Source organism: Symphalangus syndactylus, chromosome 12 (assembly GCF_028878055.3).
Source record: "Symphalangus syndactylus isolate Jambi chromosome 12, NHGRI_mSymSyn1-v2.1_pri, whole genome shotgun sequence".
Taxonomy (NCBI): domain Eukaryota; kingdom Metazoa; phylum Chordata; class Mammalia; order Primates; family Hylobatidae; genus Symphalangus; species Symphalangus syndactylus.
This window is the reverse complement of record NC_072441.2, coordinates 123,276,739-123,296,985: the sequence shown is the minus strand read 5'-3', so window position 1 is coordinate 123,296,985 and position 20,247 is coordinate 123,276,739. Positions and strand designations below refer to the sequence as shown.

General features: G+C 36.5%; 1 protein-coding gene across 4 annotated transcripts in view; it reads right to left on the bottom strand.

The window, feature by feature from the left end:
• RASAL2 (RAS protein activator like 2) overlaps positions 1-20,247 on the bottom strand; it is a 407,617-nt gene that overhangs the window by 15,456 nt on the left and 371,914 nt on the right. For 2 of the 4 annotated variants that reach the window (XM_063627424.1, XM_055255689.2), the window contains exons 10-15: positions 14,504-14,648; positions 13,568-13,804; positions 11,572-11,773; positions 9,322-9,521; positions 7,679-8,540; positions 1,484-1,618 (exon numbers count right to left, since the gene is read on the bottom strand). In XM_063627424.1, coding sequence (XP_063483494.1) covers positions 1,484-1,618; positions 7,679-8,540; positions 9,322-9,521; positions 11,572-11,773; positions 13,568-13,804; positions 14,504-14,648 — 1,781 coding nt within the window. The remainder of the gene's footprint in view (positions 1-1,483; positions 1,619-7,678; positions 8,541-9,321; positions 9,522-11,571; positions 11,774-13,567; positions 13,805-14,503; positions 14,649-20,247) is intronic. The other 2 variants (XM_055255690.2, XM_055255691.2) reach the window with 1 other exon arrangement.

The following is a 20,247-nucleotide window of genomic DNA, read 5'->3' as shown; positions in this document are numbered from 1 at the left end:
GGCAGAGGAGGCAAGGAGAGAAAAACTGGAGTCACATTGCTTTTAGAAATCAATGATTTACTCTTTCTTTCTTTCTTTTTCTTTTTTTTCTTTCTCTTTTTTTTTAAACAAAAGAAACCCTAAGCAGTGTAGCTAGATGCTGGCTGTGCTGTCATTCCCTATACTGTTCTTAATATTCTTTAAAATTATCAACTGGCATAAATGTTAATGGAGCATTGCCTTCCTTACTAAAACTACATTTTAAATCTTAACTTGGCATTCCAAATTCTACATATGTACGTATCTCTGTCTACACTAGGCTACCATTGCTATAAGCCACATCCAATCTGTGATGGTATCAAATGAGAGGGAAAAAAAAACAGATGAAGTACTTAAAAGTCTGACAAATCACTTAAAATAAGCCAAAGTCAGTTGTCTATAAGAGAAAAAGATTCTGTGTCATCATCTGCACTGTAGGATCTCTGATGTGTCTTAGCTCATCAGACTGCCATTCCTTTGTTCTACTAGAATCAGCCCTATAGAAAACAAGCAACATTTCTATAATGTCAAGCCCCTAAATCAATAAGACTTTCATGGCAGAGGTTATTGCTGCTTTCTCCCCAACTACAAAAGTGTAAAATATTCCAGTCACAAGCACTAAACAAAGGCCTACATGTTCCCTAGGGCCAATTAATATTGCTTCTTGGCCTATTTTCGTAATATGACTCACCTGCCCAATTTTGTACTGCTTGCTGGAACATACATGTCTGTTTTCTAAGGAGCTTTACATAAATTCAGTGACTCAATTAGTTACATGGCCCTTTCCTGTACTGTAGTTGCTGTGGCTGGGGTTTGAGTACACCGGAATATCATGCTGATAAAAAGAAGCTAATTGTCTGGTTGTCAATTAAATAATGTAATGCTATATATGATGTCAAGGTTCTTGTTTGATAACCCTTTTTCCCTAAGTCAACTTTTCCTTAAAAAACAAAAAAACAAAATCTAAACAATAGATAATATCCTTTTAACAATCATCAATAGAACTATATATTCTTTATCCAGAAAAGGCAAAAAACAAAACAAAACAAAAAAAACTAAAACCAAAACCAAATTGTTACCAAGATAAAGAAAAAGTCTTGCCCTAGGGTAATTTTGTCCTTGGGTGAAGACCAACAAGTTTATGGAAACACAGAAACATGAAATATTTGCCTAAAATGACTAGAAATGAATAGTAGAGTGTCCTCAAGATTAAGGCATCTACATTAAAAAAAATAGTAGCTAACCGCCACCCCCTAGCAAGATGAACATTTTCCACATATATTCTCACACAAACACACACACACACACACCACTGACCTATTTTACATAGATATGTGTAGGATGATTAACATAAGGGGTAGAGGTGAACATGGGGGTAGGATGAGTTTATGTTCTTAGCTAGATAATCCTTTTAGTGGCCTGTCATTTTGGGATCAGAAAGTTGATGAAGCAGACTAGGTTCTACCTTCTCAGCATGCTTGGCTTCATCTTGATTTTGCTCAGTTTCTTCCACATCCTCTTCATACTGCCCATTGTTCAGAACCCAGGCTGCTGTCCTCTCTACTGGGGACATTGTGGCAGAGTCCACAGGTGACTGAACCTGCATCAGAAACAGTTATTAGCATTTCCCCTAACAGCTCACCCGTGTGCTATGTTTCACAAACAGCTATTCTTGGAAGATATTAACTGTGATCTCTCAGTTTTCTAATAAATGCTCTTAGCTTTAAGTATTATTTTACTAATGCCAAGGCTAGGGGTGGGGAAAGAGAATATACATTTGTATAAGTGCAAACTATTCTGAATAGAAAGTTGTATATATCATATCCAAGAGGCATCCTTATTCTCCCTCTAAAGAAAGTCAAAGCCTTAAAATTGTTAATTTGCCCAGTGGTCCAAATACTGGTAGGTAACATATTGCCTGCTGAAATTAATAAATGACCTCTGCCATAAAAGTCTTTTATGCCATAAAAGTCTTTTATGCCATAAAAGTCTATTTGATGATAAAATAAGAGAAAGAAAGCATAACCTGATGGTCAAAACATCTGTTTAGTCCAGATACAATCAGAAACCAAAAAACTGATTAGTGCTAAACAAACTCACAAAGCGCCCATTTATATATCAGAATGGCAAACACTACGTTGGTGCAAAAGTAATTGTGGGTTAAATGGCAAAACCCGCGATTACTTTTGCACCAATCTAGTTTTCATACTAATGATTTAGAGAAAAAGAAGGACAAGTGATGCTGGTTATCTTTACAGAACACTGACTTCATGATGGATTAAGATCACTCAAGGGTCCTTATACTGGAAAATTTCTTGAATACAGGATCAAAATGATGGATACTGGGTAGTCTATTTTCCTAATCTACTGAATAGAGATACCAACACTGTCACCACCACCTATCTTGATCATCTCATAGGGAGCTGTGAGAATAAGACAATATATTTGAAAATTCTCTGGAAACTTCAGAGTGCTACAGAGAGGTTAGGTGTCAGTCATTACTATATTTGTGTTTCAAAAACTGGCACTAGATATTACAATTTATATTAGGCTACTGAACATTAGTGCTTTCTCCACAAACAATGATGGAAACACACATTTTTCTCCCCTCCAACCTGCCTCAGAGAGAGAGAGAGTAAGCTAAAGAGAGAGTGCAAAACTTGGCATGTGAGTTAGCCTTTTATAATCAAATAGAGGGATTTGTATTTTGAGGACCAGAATTCTATAATTTCATAATTGAAAGGCATTTTCTCTGCCATCACAGCCATTACATCTTAAGGATCTTTGTATCATTCTGGAATAGAACTCAGTTAAACTCTAAATAAGTATTTTAAAAGAAGGGGTATTTTGATGAACTGGAGAGTGAGGAAGACCAGATTAAAAAACTGATTGCGGAGACTAAAAGGCTATCAGAGACGGGTTGGGAGAGACTTTAAAACTTACACATGCAAAAGTAACACAGGGACATTTCTTAAAGGTGTGAAGAAGGATCTGGTTTTAGTCGATTTACAGATTATAGATATATATCAATAAAAATAGCTTCATGCCTGAGGATGGATGTGCATAGTTTATATAAATAGACCCATACACACTAAGCAATTGTGAATGAACTTCTAGGAATTTCTGCTATTTTATTGGTCAAATCTTATTTTCAGCCACTTCCTAATATATCCTAGCACTTTGCTTGGCATACAGTAGGTGGTCAAAATAATAAAAATAAAAGTGACAAGATAGATCAATCCTAACTATTCCTTCTATTAATGATAAAGCCTTCACAAAATTGTAAAAAGGCTAGAAATATTGAATAAATAAAAAATAGTTATTGTGCTAGATTGAAAGGAAACAGAGGTGATTTTTGTTTCATGATTCTTTTTGTTGTAATATGTTCTTCAAATGAAAAAACCATATACTATCTTTTATATATTCTTGGTCTTATAAGCATTGCTCTTATTTTCCAATTAGTCAATCTAATGGGCATCATATCATACAGTTCTTTTAAATGATACTGACTAGTTAAATGCACAACAGATGCTCAATAAAATATTATTCATTTATTATTCTGGATTATCTTTAGAATTCATTACTAAAATATAATTTATTACTTAGAGAATATTCTTTTTTTTTTTTTGAGACGGAGTCTTGCTCTGTCGCCCAGGATGGAGTGCAGTGGCGCAATCTCGGCTCACTGCAAGCTCCAGCTCCACCTCCCGGGTTCCCGCCATTCTCCTGCCTCAGCCTCTCCGAGTAGCTGGGACTACAGGCGCCCGCCACCACGCCCGGCTAATTTTTTTGTATTTTTAGGAGAGACGGGGTTTCACCGTGGTCTTGATCTCCTGACCTCGTGATCCGCCCGCCAAGGCCTCCCAAAGTGCTGGGCTTACAAGCGTGAGCCACTGCGCCCGGCCTACTTAGAGAATATTCTATGTTTTTCCCCTAATCCTTTGTAAGGGCACCAAAGGCTTCTTTTCAATGATTGCTCCATCTCCTTACAAGCTGGATAAATAGCAAAAAATATCTCTAGTTTATAGTCCAAGAAATTGAGGGAGGAGGTTAGTAAGAGGTTCAGATCCCATCTTGCTTAGGAATAGCCTTAGAAAGAGAATTTATATCCACTGACTTTCAACATGATCATCAAAGATAATGAAAAAGACAAAAAGAAAAAGGAGCAGGAATTCCCATGAGGAATATCTTCCCTTTGAGGTAAAGCTGTATAGGGTTTCTCTGAAAAAACAGTAATGCTTTAGAGCAAAAGAGCCTGACGCAGCAGTTTCACTGATACTACAATTAATCATAGCCTGGCTATGCTGAGGCCAGTTCCTTGTTCCTTGCTAGTATTTACTAGATATAAACAAGACCAATTGGTTTCAGCTTCATAGTGTGAAATAGTCGGATTCCTATAAATGAATAACCCTTCTGCTATCAACACCAAATAAAGGGCTGATTAAATTAATCCACAAACTTTGGGAGTTCTTGAAGAGGTTGGTTAGGAGACAGTTCAACAAATCCAAATGTGAAAACTGCAGCATCGTATTAACAGGCTTGTCAATTATCTATTTTAAAAGGCCTCTTCAAATTCAAATTTCTAAGATTAGAGTACATGCTAAATCTGAACGACTCATATATATAAAGTCTATTATTTGTACAAAGTACATGACACATGAAAAACAAAATAGAGAGGAAAATAAGAAAAAAGCAATCCAAACAGAGGCCAAAATGGGTTAAAAAATTAAGAGTTTCTTAAAAAAAAATTTATCTGTAAATTTTTTCACCAGGATTTTATTTCCTTCCTACTCATTAGACGTAGAAGACTGAAGCCAGTTACTCTGCAGACAATGGACACTACTTTGTGCTAAGATATAAATGGAATTTGCAGGGGACAAAGCTACGGATAATTGCAGCCGCCTACAGAACAATCCCCACAAAGAAATCCTCTAGTTTCTGGAACAGAATTCCCCAACACAATTTGCAATTAAAATATGTAAAGGAATTTGCCTTAAAAATGTGCTGATTATATAGAACTTCAGAGGCTTCATGGGAGTGAGATGAACAAAGCAAGCAAGAAACAGATAAGAAATAAAAAACTAGGCCGGGCACGGTGGCTCACGCCTGTAATCCCAGCACTTTGGGAGGCCAAGGCAGGTGGGTCACTTGAGGTCAGGAGTTCGAGACCAACCTGGCCAACATGGTGAAACCCCGCCTCTACTAAAAATACAAAAATTAGCCAGGCAAGGTGGCGGGCACCTGTAATCCCAGCTACTCAGGAGGCTGAGACAGGAGAATTGCTTGAACCCAGGAGGAGGAGGTTACAGTGAGCTGAGATCGTGCCACTGCACTCCAGCCTAGGCGACAGAGCAAGACTCTGTTTCAAATAAATAAATAAATAAATAAAAAACTAACGATGTAAGTTCAAAACAATGAACCAAAAGCCAGTGTAGGAAAAAAAAAAAGAAACTTGAGCAATCAAAATACGGTGATTTACGCTTCAACTGATAGGACAGTGGCAGTCCCAGCAAAAGTATAAACAAAGATTAATATTCAAAGCTCTACCTGGACCTTTTACTGTGCCTGTACCCCACTTCATGCCAAAAAATATATTTGCTGACCCACTAATGGCTGTGACACAAAAACTAATTTTTATATTGGTTGTTTGGAGACTGTATGCATTTCCCACCTCCCATCCATCCAGGCAGCCCTCTAATCATAACCCACAGAAACATGTATTATGTGCTTACGCGATAGGTATTATATTTTCCTAAAGAAAAAATGTTATAAATGACAACTGGTTCCAGATGAGCACAAAAAAGGCTATTTAATTTATAATATTAATAAACAACCAGCCTGAGTCATAGGCCCTCATGGAGTCACAGAGGACTCCATGATACAGAAGGAAAGGGTAAGCAAAAGAAAAAAAAAAGAATCTTTATTTTCCTTTTCTGTACAGGGCTGGGCCTAAGCACACTTTTGAAAAGCAGGTGGAGGAACTTTCCCTGTCCTGTCCCTCTCTGTCAGATCTCATGCTCTTCGCTAATCCTATTTTATCTTCAGTGCCCTTGTGCTGCCCTAAGTCCCTGAGTAGATACTTGCTTCTACACAGTATTCTGATTTCTAAAACTATGCATTTTTCCTCTCTCCTCCCAATAAACACCTTAATTCTCTGAAAGTAGTTGATCTCAACTAGAGTCTAGCACAAAAGTGATGTGAGGAAACTACTTCACAATAAGGTGGGAATGACTGATAGCCTCCTAACACATACATTTTATGTTTATATACACACACACATTTATATATAAGAAATACATATGATACATATAAAAGATATATATTTTTCCTTTTCTTCAAATAAAAATGCTTACTAAATGAAATGATTTGGTAAAATTTTGGGAAATATAACAAAATAACAATGAAAAATTTAAGACTATAGAAAAACTTTATTACTCAGTAAAAAATGACCAACTAGGAGGTTTCGCCCAGGAAGTCTGCTTCCAGAAACAGCTTAAGTTAGTCATGCTTTTCATCCCTTCTTCTATTTCTGTATCCAAGGATTCTATAAATAATCCAATTAAAAAAAATCAAAGTAGGTGCAAGGGGCTCTGATCATAGCAGACTGGAGGCAGAGGCAGCCATATCAGTAAGTGCCTAAACTGTAAAAATGCAAATATATAACAGATACAAACTAGGATTTTATTGCAGTCTCCCTGCCCAGTTATTTTGCTGCAAAAAGGATCTGTCATAGAACTCTTTTAATCTCAAGTTTTTTAGTAGCATCATTAGGTTTCAAAAAAAATTCAACTAATACAATGCTTTTTTAGGAGAAAAATCTTTTTAGATGAAAGATATATATATATGAAAAATTATATGAATGTGTATATTATATATTTAACAGTAGTTTGTTTAAAAGGGAAAAATATGTATTGATGCTTCAAAATGTAGTATGTAAGGAAGAAATGATTAGTTTCTTGGCAAAGCTTTTTATTTGTCAAGAAAAAAATTAGAAAATCTTATATATTAAGATTGGATGTGATGTTAGCTGGGCTTGTCCATGTAAATAGAAATGTAAGGGATTTGCAGATGTTTAGAATACTTCCTTTTCCACCTGTGCTACTATCTTTTTACTCCTCTCCTTTACCTTGACTCTATAGGTGTTCAAGTGTTTATTTTTCTAGCTATTTGCAGGAAAAGCCACATGGGACTTTGTATTTCCAGAGGGAGTTGAGGGATGGAATGGAGAGCAGTCATATTAAACTCTTGGCTCGGAATGCAAACCTTTATTCTGGAAGCTTAAGAAAAAAAATTAAGAAGGATTAATTTTCAGATTTCCAAAATAATAGTTGGTTTTGCCTACAGATTTTAAGTATCTAATTATTCATTCAACATCACAGATTTGTTCTAAGTGCAAACTGAAGTAGTAGCTCTGCTGCTTGAAGAGAAGGAAGGGGGCCCCTGTGTGTTTGTTAGACTCTTAAGGGTAATGAGTCAAACTACATTCTGTAGTCACACCTAGGCAGAAGCCTCCTAAATTTTTCCTTTCCTTTTTCCATTTAAAGGTTGCTTTTAAGAGGAAATTTTGTTAACAACAGGATTTCCCAATGATTTATGTATAAAGAACAAAGGAAACAGATGGACCAAGTAGAGGCCAGGCCCCTTCAGCACTCACACCTACCTGCTGTGTCCGTTGTCTCTGGATTGCTCTCACTTTGGGAACAGGGCTCTCTCTGGAGGAAGAGGACTGCTGCCGGGACCGGCTCCCATTCTGCACAGGTTCGGCCATGAGGGCTGCGGACGCCACTGACATGCTCCCGGTGCTACGTAAGGAAGCACTGTGTGGCAGGGATGGTGGGGCTTTGGCTCGGGCACCTAACCCACCCTGGTCCACTTTTCGGATCTGGGCCTGCCCAGTACTATTTTGTCGTGGCAAAGCAAGAGGTATGTGTCTATCTGGCACAGTGTGCCGCCTGGAGAAGTCCTCACTCTGAGTGCTACGTTTAGTGAAATCTTCCATGCTGCTATTGCTGGGTCCACTGAGCTTGAAGTCTTCACTGTTACTTTGGCTTCTGGAACTGGCAGTGCTTAGGTTCTCCAAACTGGAATCTATAGAGGCCTTTGGCATTGCTGGAATTGGGTTATTGAGGTGATAGACAGGGTTCTGGAACGACAAGGGCTGAAGGCCACCTGGCTGGTTCAAGGCTGGGTGCAGGGGCCTTCTCACTTGGGGTGCACTTTGGGGAGTGCTCTGGGTTTCCCGCAGCTGTTTGATGCTGGCCACCTGGGTTATGGAAAGCTGGCTTCCGGTCAAGCGTATAGGCACATCAAGCATGACAGACGCATGCTCCACTTGAGCAGCATGAGTGTCCTGGAGGTCCATGAGGGAGACGCTCCGACCATTAGGAAGGCTACTTTCCCTTTCATCCTTTTCAGAATAAGTCATGCTCTGAGAGGAGGCTTGCTGAACCAGCAATAATGTTTTCCCTCTGAAGTAGCTGTCTGTGTTGTCCTGGCTTGGAGATTTTAGTTTATGCAAATCACTGTGGAAAAGGAAAGTACACTTAATTTCTCTTGAGACAACTTCAATATGGCTAAGATGCCTCAATTCAGGCATATGAACTCCTCTGAAGGTTCTTATGTGGATACGTACATTCTTTTGGAAACTCAGATTTTATCTAATTAGGGAATTATTACAATTCTTAGAGTAAAATTCAACATTTTTACTTTTTCCCCAAAGGTAGAGAATAACACTGTAGATACCAACCCATCACTGTCTTCAGTTTTAACCAGGATTCCAATAATTTCCTAGTTAGGTTTTAAACCTTCCCCAAATATTCCAATTCATACTTATTTGTCTAAACCTTCAAGAGGAGAAGTTCTTAAGCACGCAACTGAAAGGTCCCTGCAAAAGGCACAAGTCTTGCCAATCCCTAAAACAGTCTAAACATCAACATTGTATCTACCTGTCCAGCTGACATAGCCAGCTATAAAATGGTGTTAACCGAGGTTCTCCAAGATTTTGAATGCTATAACGTATAGAAACATGAATTTCATAAAGCCTTTAGTCTTCCACTAAGCAAGACACAAATTTTTAAAATATGCTTGTGGAATATATTGTAACTCTCTATACTACGATTCTAGAAAATAAGTTATCCCAGATCTTGTGCATTATTATGACAAATAATTGGACTGCTCTCAGGTCAGATGAGTCTTCAATTGCTCATGATTTTAAACTTGTAAATTCAACAAATAGGTTGAATATACTTCTGCTAAATCTAAACATGTTTCTCCGAGGTAGTGGTCAAATTCTCTCTTTCATACCTGTCAGTGGGGTCTTCAAATATTTTCTGCAGCCCAGAGGAGAGGCTTCCACTGACATTTGGACTGGAGTTATGTTCAGTGAAGCGTCTCAGTTGCTGTTGTATTGGCGTAGGATTAGTCAATGACTTGGTAATATCAGCAAGAACACGAGGGAGAGGCCCCAATTTTGCCACGGTCGCCTGTAGGAAGGAATTTTCACCCTAATTGGATAATAAGCATTGCGACATCCACCACAGATTGTTTTTGGCACAACGATGGCCATTGATGGAGGGGTGTATGTTGGAGGGAAGGGTAGGTGTTTGCATATGGGAGTGGCAGGTTCATAATGCATTGTTATGGAGCAGCAGAACCATGGCGTCGAGATGAATGGAGGAGGCGAAACAAGGTGCGGCAGACATCGAGGAAAGAAAGGAAATCGAAATCAGGATTATGCAAATAAAAATTAAAAGACATGCTCAAAACTACCAAACTAATGCCATTCCAACTAAAATAGGCATGCGAAGCAAACTAAATCTTTGGGAGGCTAGTAGATCAAGGTGGGGGAGGGTGGAGGAAGAACCAAATTCCTTCTAACCAAAAGAACTTCAAGACCAGAGGATCAGCTAGTATGATAAACTTTCAAAGAAAAGGGATCATGTGAGAAAAGAAATGCATGCCAACATATAAGAAGGTGCTCATTCAGGAATCCAGAGTACTGCAGGGCACACAGATGATACTGCCATCCACCATCCCAGTCAATCTTGGGAACCCTGACCCACTGCCAACTGAGTTTCCATCAGTAAGACGATTTTTGTTGTTAATTTAACAGCAAAATCAGGTAAATTTCTCTATGAGATATGTCTGGATGTATTCCTGGTTCCCAGGACCAAACACAGATTAAAAAGGAGAAAGTGTGTTTACACAGCAAAGCCCGTTAAAAAGACTTTGATCCTGAATAAACCAGGCCCATTTCACAGGAAAACCGAATCTGCATCCCACTGAGATGCAGTTATTCAACAAAGACGAACTCTTTAATACTTGCTTTATCCATTTCAATCATTTTTTTCTTTAGGGAATTCTTATTCTCATGGGGTCTTAGGAGTCCCCTTCAACTGTCAGTCAGTTTGATATAGCTGCCTTTGGGTCTTTGCCTTCTCGACAACCAACAGACTCTTCTACCCTACTCAAACAGGTATAGATGCCACAAATACCTTTACTTGCTCAACAATGTTGGGCTATGATTCATATGAAAAGGATTTATCTTTGGCATAGCTGCAACTTAAAAATCTAGCTAGCATTTCTAAAACTGAAGAAAAGGTCCTCGAGAATAAGGAACAGTTTATTGTTTTACAAATGTTTTAAGCACTGGAGGACACACTGCCACTTATATTTCCTTAGCAAAGTGGTCTTTGTTAATAAGTTTTATTCCTTCAAATTTTACTGATGTAGCATTTTTATTGATAGGAAAATAGAGGAAAACAAGTAAATCATTATCATAGAAAAATAACTGTCTTTTGAGGTTATTCTAACATACCACCACACATATTTATAAAGTGCCTGTGGCAAACAAAAACACCAATAAATAATTATTGTAATAAGCCTAGCCCAAGTCTATTAGACTATTTTTTACTACCAAATCTATTCCTTTTTGTTAAATTCCAGAAGGAAGAAAATGATTGGCATGGTGTATATTTACTTATTAATACGGTGTATAATAAAATTCTTAGCAAACAAATGATTAAAAATAATTGCTTTCTGTATTCTTAATTCACATCTGTAAAGCAAGAAAACAGTGACTGTTAGCACTAATAATTATATGAAACTCTATGACTTGTAGAGTAAAAAAATTTGTTTCATGGGTAAAGTTACTTAAAACATGATAAACCTAGTATTTTCTTAGCTAAATCTATACTTTTATTAGAAATTACTATATGAGGTTTCATCTTACCCTATTAGACACGCGTAAGGCTGTATATACCAATATATTAGTTTCTAGTCAAGTTTTCAGATATGCACTCTGTATAAATTTAGAGAAATATACTCCATTAATTCAGATAATTATTAAAAACATATATTAATAATGTCATGGTTTTCTAGAGTTTCATGGTTGTCGATCTCATATTTTACTCAGAAATGATGACCATTTACTCTCAGATTTCTAGGGTAAAAGGTTGCTTTCAATTAGCAGAAAGAGTGAGTGCTATCACTCCATAGTTACTTTCCAGAATTCAGGTACATTAAAGTTCTCTATCTTCCACCAACCTACTTTACCTTATCAAGTTGGGAAACTACTTCCCACAGTAAGGAATGCAAAACTGAAAGCTCTCGGCCCAGATCAATGTAACCATCAAAGCCTGGGGTGTTTGAGATGGTGTCTGGATTAGAGATCTCCAAAAGAAAGCGCTTCATTCCACCCCATTCATGTTCTAAAAAATCATTCATGAATGCCATGTATTCTTCTTTGTTACCAAACCTGAAGTAGAGGATGAGAAAATGAGAAAGAACATATTCAAGAGAGATATGATCATTTTGATTTGACATTACACAGAACTATGACTTTTTTTTTTTTATTTTGTGGAGGGAATGACTAATTTTATTATCTATAAGTGATAAATGTTATAACATACTTTCTTAATATCACTTTAATATTCTAATGCTTTGAATAGCTTTCTATTCTCTCTAAAGGGTAAGGCCAAAACTTTTTTTTTTTTTTTTTTTCACTTCTGGTATTTAAATTTCTCTGCAATATACCCCTCACTTACCTACCAAAAGCTCACTAGTACAAACCTTCAATACTGCTAGCTTCTTCAAAGTCTCCCAAATATATTACACATTTTTTTCTTCTCCAAGCTTTTGCCCATGCTATTTACTCGCACTAGAGAACAACTTCTCTCCTTTGCCTATCTAGATTCTAGCTATCTTCAGGGCCTAGTTTAAGTCCATAAAACCTGTTCCAAAATAAAATATAAATATTTTTTAGCTCAAATATGGATAAATATGTATATTTCTGCATTGGCTTATATATAAATTATACAAAATTAAAATAGTACACCTCTAAAAAGCCACCACTTATACTAGAAAACAATCTGTTCACTGAAGTTCCAATTTTTTTCTTCAATACATTGCTAACAGAAACTTGTCTTTAAGCATCAATATTGAGTAAATTTGTGGTCAGTTCTGTAAATGTGAATTCCTTCCCAGCCATTTCTTAAATTTATTTTCTATAAATTATAAAAATAACATAAACTTACTGAAAAAAGTTTGAAACAATGAAAAGTAGAAAGAAAAAGGTGTGGATGTCTCATTCAAGCTACCCAAATATCTCTGCTGTTTATATTTTAGTACATTTCCTTCCCAACTGTTTTCTCCTAATTTTCTTTTGAAAAATTTTAAACCTACAGAAATGTTGAAAGAATATACAATGAATACCCATATGCCTTTCATCTACAATAACCAACTGTTATATTTGCCAAGTTTGCTTTCACACCCTCTCCTTCTATACAGAATTTTTTTTCTTTCTGGAACCATTTTAAACTAAGTTGCAGACATCACTTCTAAATAGTTTAGTGTCCATTTCTTCAGAATAAGGAATATCTCTTACATAAATCAATGCCATTATCACTCTAAAACTTTTAAAAACATTATTCACGAATTATCTTATTTATAGTCTATATTTAAATTCCACCCATTGCCCCCAAAAGGACATATATGTATTTCTTTCCAACTTAAGATTCAAATAAGTTTCAAGTATTGCATTTAATCTCTTTTAATCTAGAATAGCCCCCCCTCCATCTTTTGCATTTTTCATAAAATTGTCTTTTTTGAAGTGGCCAGGATAATTGTCTTAGATATTGTAACCACAGAATTTGTCTTTTCTTCCGAACTTTTTTTATACTTAGATTTTTGTGTTTTCATATTGCTGGGATAACAGTGTACATACCACTTTTTATTCTGCCCTTTTTTTTCCACTAAAGTATTTTTATCAGCACTTTTAATTTAGTATAATTTTATCTTCATGCTCTATATTGGATAGTCTTTGTAAACAGTTTGTAGTGCCTGCAAATATTCCATTGCATGCATGTATCATAGGTTACTTAACCATTCCTCTATGAAGTGATTAAGTTGTTTCCAATTTTTTGCTATATTTATTAATACCACAGTGAAAACTGGTAACATGAGTGATAAGGCTCGCAACCCTCATCCAAATTTTAGGCCTCAAGTATTTTTTAAACTGTATTTTTAAAGTGGTTACAACAGTATCACCTACTTGGCAAAGTTGGCCAGGTTCTGAATGACCTTGGCAATAAGTGTTAGAGTCCGAGATGTGCGGTCATCAGGATACTCCTGCATAAGGTTGAAAAGACTGGGAGACATAATGGCTGGACACAGAAAACGGAGAAATAATGAGGCACTGATGAGCCTCTCGCTGATGTCTTGCTTGCCACGGTTCAGGCACTGCTGCTTCCATGATGCAAACACTTCTTTCAACTCACGAGGGAAAACACTAGGGAAGGAAAGAAGTACCAAAACCTCTAAACACGGAAGTACCAGTACAAGCACAAGTGATTCCACCCTGACCCAATAACCTTTGCTTACGAGTCAGGCTGTGAGGAGGACCTAGTAGAAATTCCGGGATGAGGTTTTACCTGATTCATGGCTGAGAGGCGGTGGAAAATTCACAGAGGCCAGATGGAGACTGGAAACCCAAGGCTACAGAACTCTGGATTAGTTTAAATTTAGTTTTGCAAAGTGGGAAAATGGCATGAGGCTCCTGACTAAACCATCTGGTTTAGTATAACTCACCATAATCTCTCTAAAGACTGTTTATCAAAAATTTTCCAAAATTTCACCAATTGCTGGAGTTAGAGCAATGATCAAAATTCATGAACACATCTGTTCAACACTAGTAAATATTTTAGAAAGCAAAAGAAATACTTTTGATATCAGAGGCTATAGTACTAATATTCTATTAGAGAGATTATATTTAAGTAGATAGCCAGTTCAAAAGTACTTCTGCTTACAATGGAGATTTCAATTTTAGATGGGACTGTATTAGGGAAACTTTCAATTTTTCTCCAAGACCCTCCCCTTTGGTTGTAAAATAATTGTTAACATTGTGATGACTTTTACATGAAAAAATGTAAGTTCCATTGTGATGACTTTTACATGAAAAAATGTAAGGCAGAGGATAAGATAAGCTCACCAATAAGAGTTGATGATCTTGCAGAAAGCCAGCTCACAGCACATTTTCAGGTTGCTCTGATGGTCTATCAGTTCACTAGATGAACATTTGCTGGGATCCACTTCACAGTTCTCATCTGACTCATACAAAGCTTTGATAAACTCCCCTATTTGAAGAGAGAAGATGACAGTATAGCTATAAACAGTGTCTTCCTGAATAGAATAAAAGGACTTATGATTTCTGTCCTAAAATGTGTAATGGGGAATTCTTTTCTAGATCTGACAGGGAGGGCAAAAAAGATGGTCCATGAAGCCTCATTGCTTTGGAACCCAAGAGTTGCCACATCCTACATATCATGTTATTTTTCTTATCCTGCAAGTGGAATAACAGCAATCACTAACATCATCATCACAGTATTTATAAAAGTGGTAATGATACTACTCAAAAAATGTATTAAACTAAATATATATTTAATTAGTATAAACTTGTTATGTTTTAAGGCTCGCTCTACTTAGGTGACTATTATTGTTATTCTAGAAGAACAAATGACCCAAGCTTGATTGAATAGTGCACTGAAGGTTTTAAGTGCTAATGTTGGTGCCAAACACAGATGCAAGTAAGGATCTATCTTCTATGCTTCCCTCTTGTAACGGAGACAGTCATTCAACATTGCACAATATTATAGCAGATCTCCTTGTTACATAATCTGTATATGCTTTTCCATATAAATTTAGTTTAGAAGCCCTGTTCATATGGCCTATGCTCTATGAAGATACACCGACTATTCCCTGAAAAAACAAATTCCTACCTTACCTGTTTATCCTCTAGTATACACCATACCTTGTATATCTTCGACTACTTCATATTTCTCATTGTTTGTGTTTGTTTCATTTCTAGGATGAATACCTTCAGAGGTTAGGTACTAGGTTTTATTCATGTTCAAATCTTGACTCTTCTGAATAGCTCCCAAAATGTTACTGGTGCTCAATAAATATTTATCAGAGATGGCAGTACGTATTCTTGGTTTTTTACAGGTCTTTATGAAAGAGGAGTGGACCTTTCAAAGATCCTCCTAAATATGTATTTATTACTTGAGGTTCAGGCTAGTTATAACAGACTTCATGAAAGTGACCAATAATGCCTGCAAAACTAAGCAGCAGCAGCAGCAGCAGCAGCAGAAAGAGCATTTTTATCAAAGCCGTTAGTATTTGGATAAATGAAAGCTTTTAAAAATACCTGTGACAGGGGATGAGAAGTGATAATTTTGAGGAAAAATGCTTAGAGAACAGGAAACAATGTGGTGTACAGAAAGGAAAGTGGTGCACAGAAAAATTAAAGGCATTAAGGTCAGAGAGATCTAGGCTCAAATCCTGGATCCATCATTTAACTGTGGGGCCTGGAAAAGTCACTTAATTAGTCTGAGTTTCAGCTGTCTTATTTGTAAAACAGTGTTAATAGCAACCATCCTGTAGAGTTGTGGTGAGGAACAGACATAATGCATGAAAAGCATCTAATACGGTACCTGGCTCTTAGTAGGAGCACTATACAAAAATTATTTTAATTTAAAAATCATGCAACTTTTGAATAATTTTTTGTAAAGTGAAATGGCCAAAACTAGTAAAAGCCTTTTTTAAAATGTTACCAATTCTCACAAGATATGTATTCAATATGTTCTCTATGTCTCCTGTGCTATGTGTTTCCACAAATGAACTTCATTTAAAGAGTACCTAAATTTAAAACTAAGAAATCAATGTCAAATATCCCATGTAAAAACTGGCCAAACTCTACACTTGTATCCTAAATATTCTGTTTAGTGAGTTCTTTTAGGTTATATGTATTCAAGGGAAGAAAATACTAATATTAATAAATAAACATGAATATTAACAGTATTTTTCTTTAACTCTTCAAGAAAAGTGCCAGATAAATAACTCCAGGGCCCAGAAGTAAATTAATTGTCTATAGTACCAGCTTAAAAAGTTTTTCTCCCTGATTATCACATATTTAAAATGCTCCAAAATAGAAAAATAATACTTTAACTGTTGAAACAATAACCAATGTTTGAGCATGCAGAATGTACCATATGAAAAGGAGAGGCTTTTATTGATTTGTAACTAGAAGGTGCTTAATTGATCAAAATTACCAAGACAGATTAAAAAACCCACTTAAGTTTGCCTTCTTGCATTTGAAAAAAAAAACCAGAGCCAAAGGGGATGCTCGTTATGTTGTTTACATGTTAAGTTTGTGCCCAGAATGTTCTATGATGTATTTTCTATGTAAATCATTAACTCATTACCATCTAGCATAAAAATTTCACATGTAGGAATACGTCAACAAGGATGGACATATTACTGCCGAAAGGAATTTGCCTCCACTGCTACAAGTGGAAATCAGGTCTTTTCATCAGGGCTTTCTTTTGTATATCTCACAGATAGTATTTCCTGTGTGTCACAGGATACCAAGGTGCAATCTGATTTCAATTGGAAAGGTAAAATGGGATTACAGATGGAAGATTTAAGTCTAAACAATGCAGAGCCTGTGCAGAAAGAGTAACGCTTTAATTAAGATAAGGACTGGCTAAGAAGCAGACAGATATCGTACACTATTACTGGCAACTTTTAAAATCAATTGTCTCTGAAAATTCTTCAAGCGGTCTGGAAACAGCATCTATTTCCTGCCCAAAGTATATGAAATATAGCAAAACTTTAATGAGAAGAAGACAATACAGCCCCTGTCCTGAAGAAGCTTACCAATTAATTCTGTTTATGCTCTTAGAAGCAGCAGCCATTTTTACTACTCTGGCCCTTGCTCTTGGATTATAAATATTATTACAGAGATTTCTGAGGGGTTACTTGAATTTCTTCCCATGTCCACTAAATTAATTTTCATGCCTCATTGAGCCCATTGGCTATTTAATCATTCACTGTTATAAAAAGACTGGTATCCACTTTTCGCTTTGGAAATTATTTCATTCAGAAATCCTGTTTAGCACACTGAATTTCAAATATGAATATTTGATTTCAAAGAAGCAGGTAGTCAATAAATATTCACTCCTATCTCCACAGAATGAAGAATATGGTTTGAGATGCTTTTTTTTTTTTTGGTGGACTTTTTTTTAACAAAACACAAATCATTAAAGCAAATCATGAGATATAATTTATGACTGTAATAAGCTCTTTATGTAAATGACACTATAAACCTCTTTGTACTTTTCTTAAGCTCTTTGTACCATTCTTAATGTCTATATGATTAGAGAAAAAAATATGAAGATAAGCAGGAAGACAAAAAATCTGCTTCAGAGCAGAAACTAATTGTAGTAGCTACTATAATGCATCTGCTTCATGTAAATACAGTGATCCTGTTTCTTGAATGGCGACTCACTCTATTCCTTACAGCCTGGCTCCTTTCCTCCTGAAACCAGTGTGAGCCATCATTAGTGATATTTAAGGTGCCAAATGCAATATCCATTCTTTTTCTTTACCTTCCATAATTTCTGACTCTACTGATGCTCTCTTCTCTATTGGTATCTAGGACTCAGTATTTTCCTGGTTTTCTTTCTTTTTTGGATGCTCTCTCTTTCTCTGATCACTTCTCTGACTCCTCTTCTTCATTCTATACCATAAACCCAGGTGCACTCTAAGATCTATCCTTGGCCCTGTTCTCTTCCTGCTCTGGTAATCTTACAGCTTCATTTAACCTCTCCACATGCATAAATTAGTCTCAAACTTCCAACAGCCAGCTAGACAGGTATCTTAGATTTCCTACCTAAAACCCCTGAGATTTCCTACTAGAACTTCAAACTGAATACATATGTAATTTCCCCTGTTTCATGCCTACTACTTCTGTGGTTTCTATTCCTGTTAAGAATCTTGTCATCCCCCTAGTCACTCACAAAACCCCACAATTCTCTGTAATATTTGTTCCCTCCTTCCTTCCCACAAACTGAAAAATTTGCCAAGTTCTATCAGTTCAACCTTAATATTTCTCATATCCGTCTTCCTCTCTATTCTTACTTGCATGATTACAGTCATTCAGAGTCTCATTCTTTCTTATTACAATGGCTTTTTTTTTTTTTTTTTTTTTTTAAGAGAAGGAGTTTTGCTCTTGTCTCCCAGGCTGGAGTGCAATGGCATAATCTTGGCTTACTGCAACCTCCACCTCTCTGGATCAAGAGATTCTCCTGCCTCAGCCTCCTTAGTAGCTGGGATTACAGGTGCCCACCACCATGCCTGGCTAATTTTTGTATTTTTAGTAGAGATGGGGTTTCAGCATGTTGGCCAGGCTGGTCTTGAACTCCTGACCTTGGGTGATGGGCCTGCCTCGGCCTCCTAAAGTGTTGGGATTACAAGTGTGAGCCACCGTGCCCAGCCTACAATGGCTTCTTAATTGATTGGCTTTCAGTAGGCTTTCTTCACCCTTTTTTTTTTTTTTTTAAAAGACAAGGTCTTTTTCTGTCACCCAGGCTGGAGTGCAGTGATGTGACCACAGCTCACTGCTACCTCGAACTCCTGGGCTCAAGCAGTTCTCTTGCCTCAGCCTCCTGAGTAGCTGGGACTATAGATGTGAGCCACCATGCCTGGATACAACTCGTCTTAATCAGTCTGCTAAGTTAATTCCACCAAAAACACCCTGCTCAAAACTTTCAGTGGCTCTCCAATGATTACTGTAAACTTTGAATCTTCACCCATGCATTTGAGGTTTTCACAAATTGGTTCTAATTATTGTTTAATCTTTTTGTTTGTTGTTCACATGTTTCTTTCATGTCTTTTTCCAGCTAAATGGTTTTATTCCACATATTCCTGGTTCTGTCCCACCTCTATGTCTTTTTGTTCATGGGTCCTTCCCCCATGCTACTTCTTATCTTATCTTCTTATCTGCTCTTGCTCAATGTCTGTTTTTAACCTTTCTATTCATCAAACTACATACAAAACATAAATGTATTTCACACAGAAAGTTTGACAATTCTATCAGCTGGATTCAATTTTTTAAAATTCTTTGAAAGAACACAGAATGTCTCTTTTTGGTATAGAGATATCCATAATGTTATATCCTTACATTGCAAACTCCTTGAGGGTAAAAATCTCTCCAATCATTCAACATATTTTTACCTTCTACTCTTGATAGTCACATGTGGCTGCTGGGCATTAGAAATGGCTTGTGCAAATTAAAATGTGTGATACATGTGAAATACACACTGATTTTCAAAAAGAATAAAAAAGTAAAATACCTAATTAATAACTTTTATTCTTCTAAACCATTAAATAGTATTTGGATATACTGGGTCAAATGAAATATGTTATCAGTTTCACCTGTTTCTCTTCATCCTTTTTAATACTGTGACTACTAGAATATTTAAAATTACTCCAAAAATAAAAATAAATAAAATTACTCACACATGGGTCATATTATATTTCTATCGGACAGTGCTGCTCAACAGTCTGTGCAGGTGGTGGGGATATGGAGGTAAAACAAAGGGCTATTTCCTTCAAGGGACTCAGATCTGCTCTATCACGATGTATATTAAAGTGACCAGCACAGTACCTTACTCTAGTGGTTAATGCCTCAATTTCATGACCAAATCTGGAACTGCAAGTGCATAGCCTAGTCAGCAAGGACTACTGATTGGACAAAAATTAGTTATGTTAAAAATTCTAGAGACCTCAAAGGCAGAAATTTGTGGGGAAGTTGTGGGAAGTGGCAAGAGTTTCTTCACTTTTGATTAGAGTTTTGCATGCATGATAACAAATGTCAGGGTAACACTCTCAAGA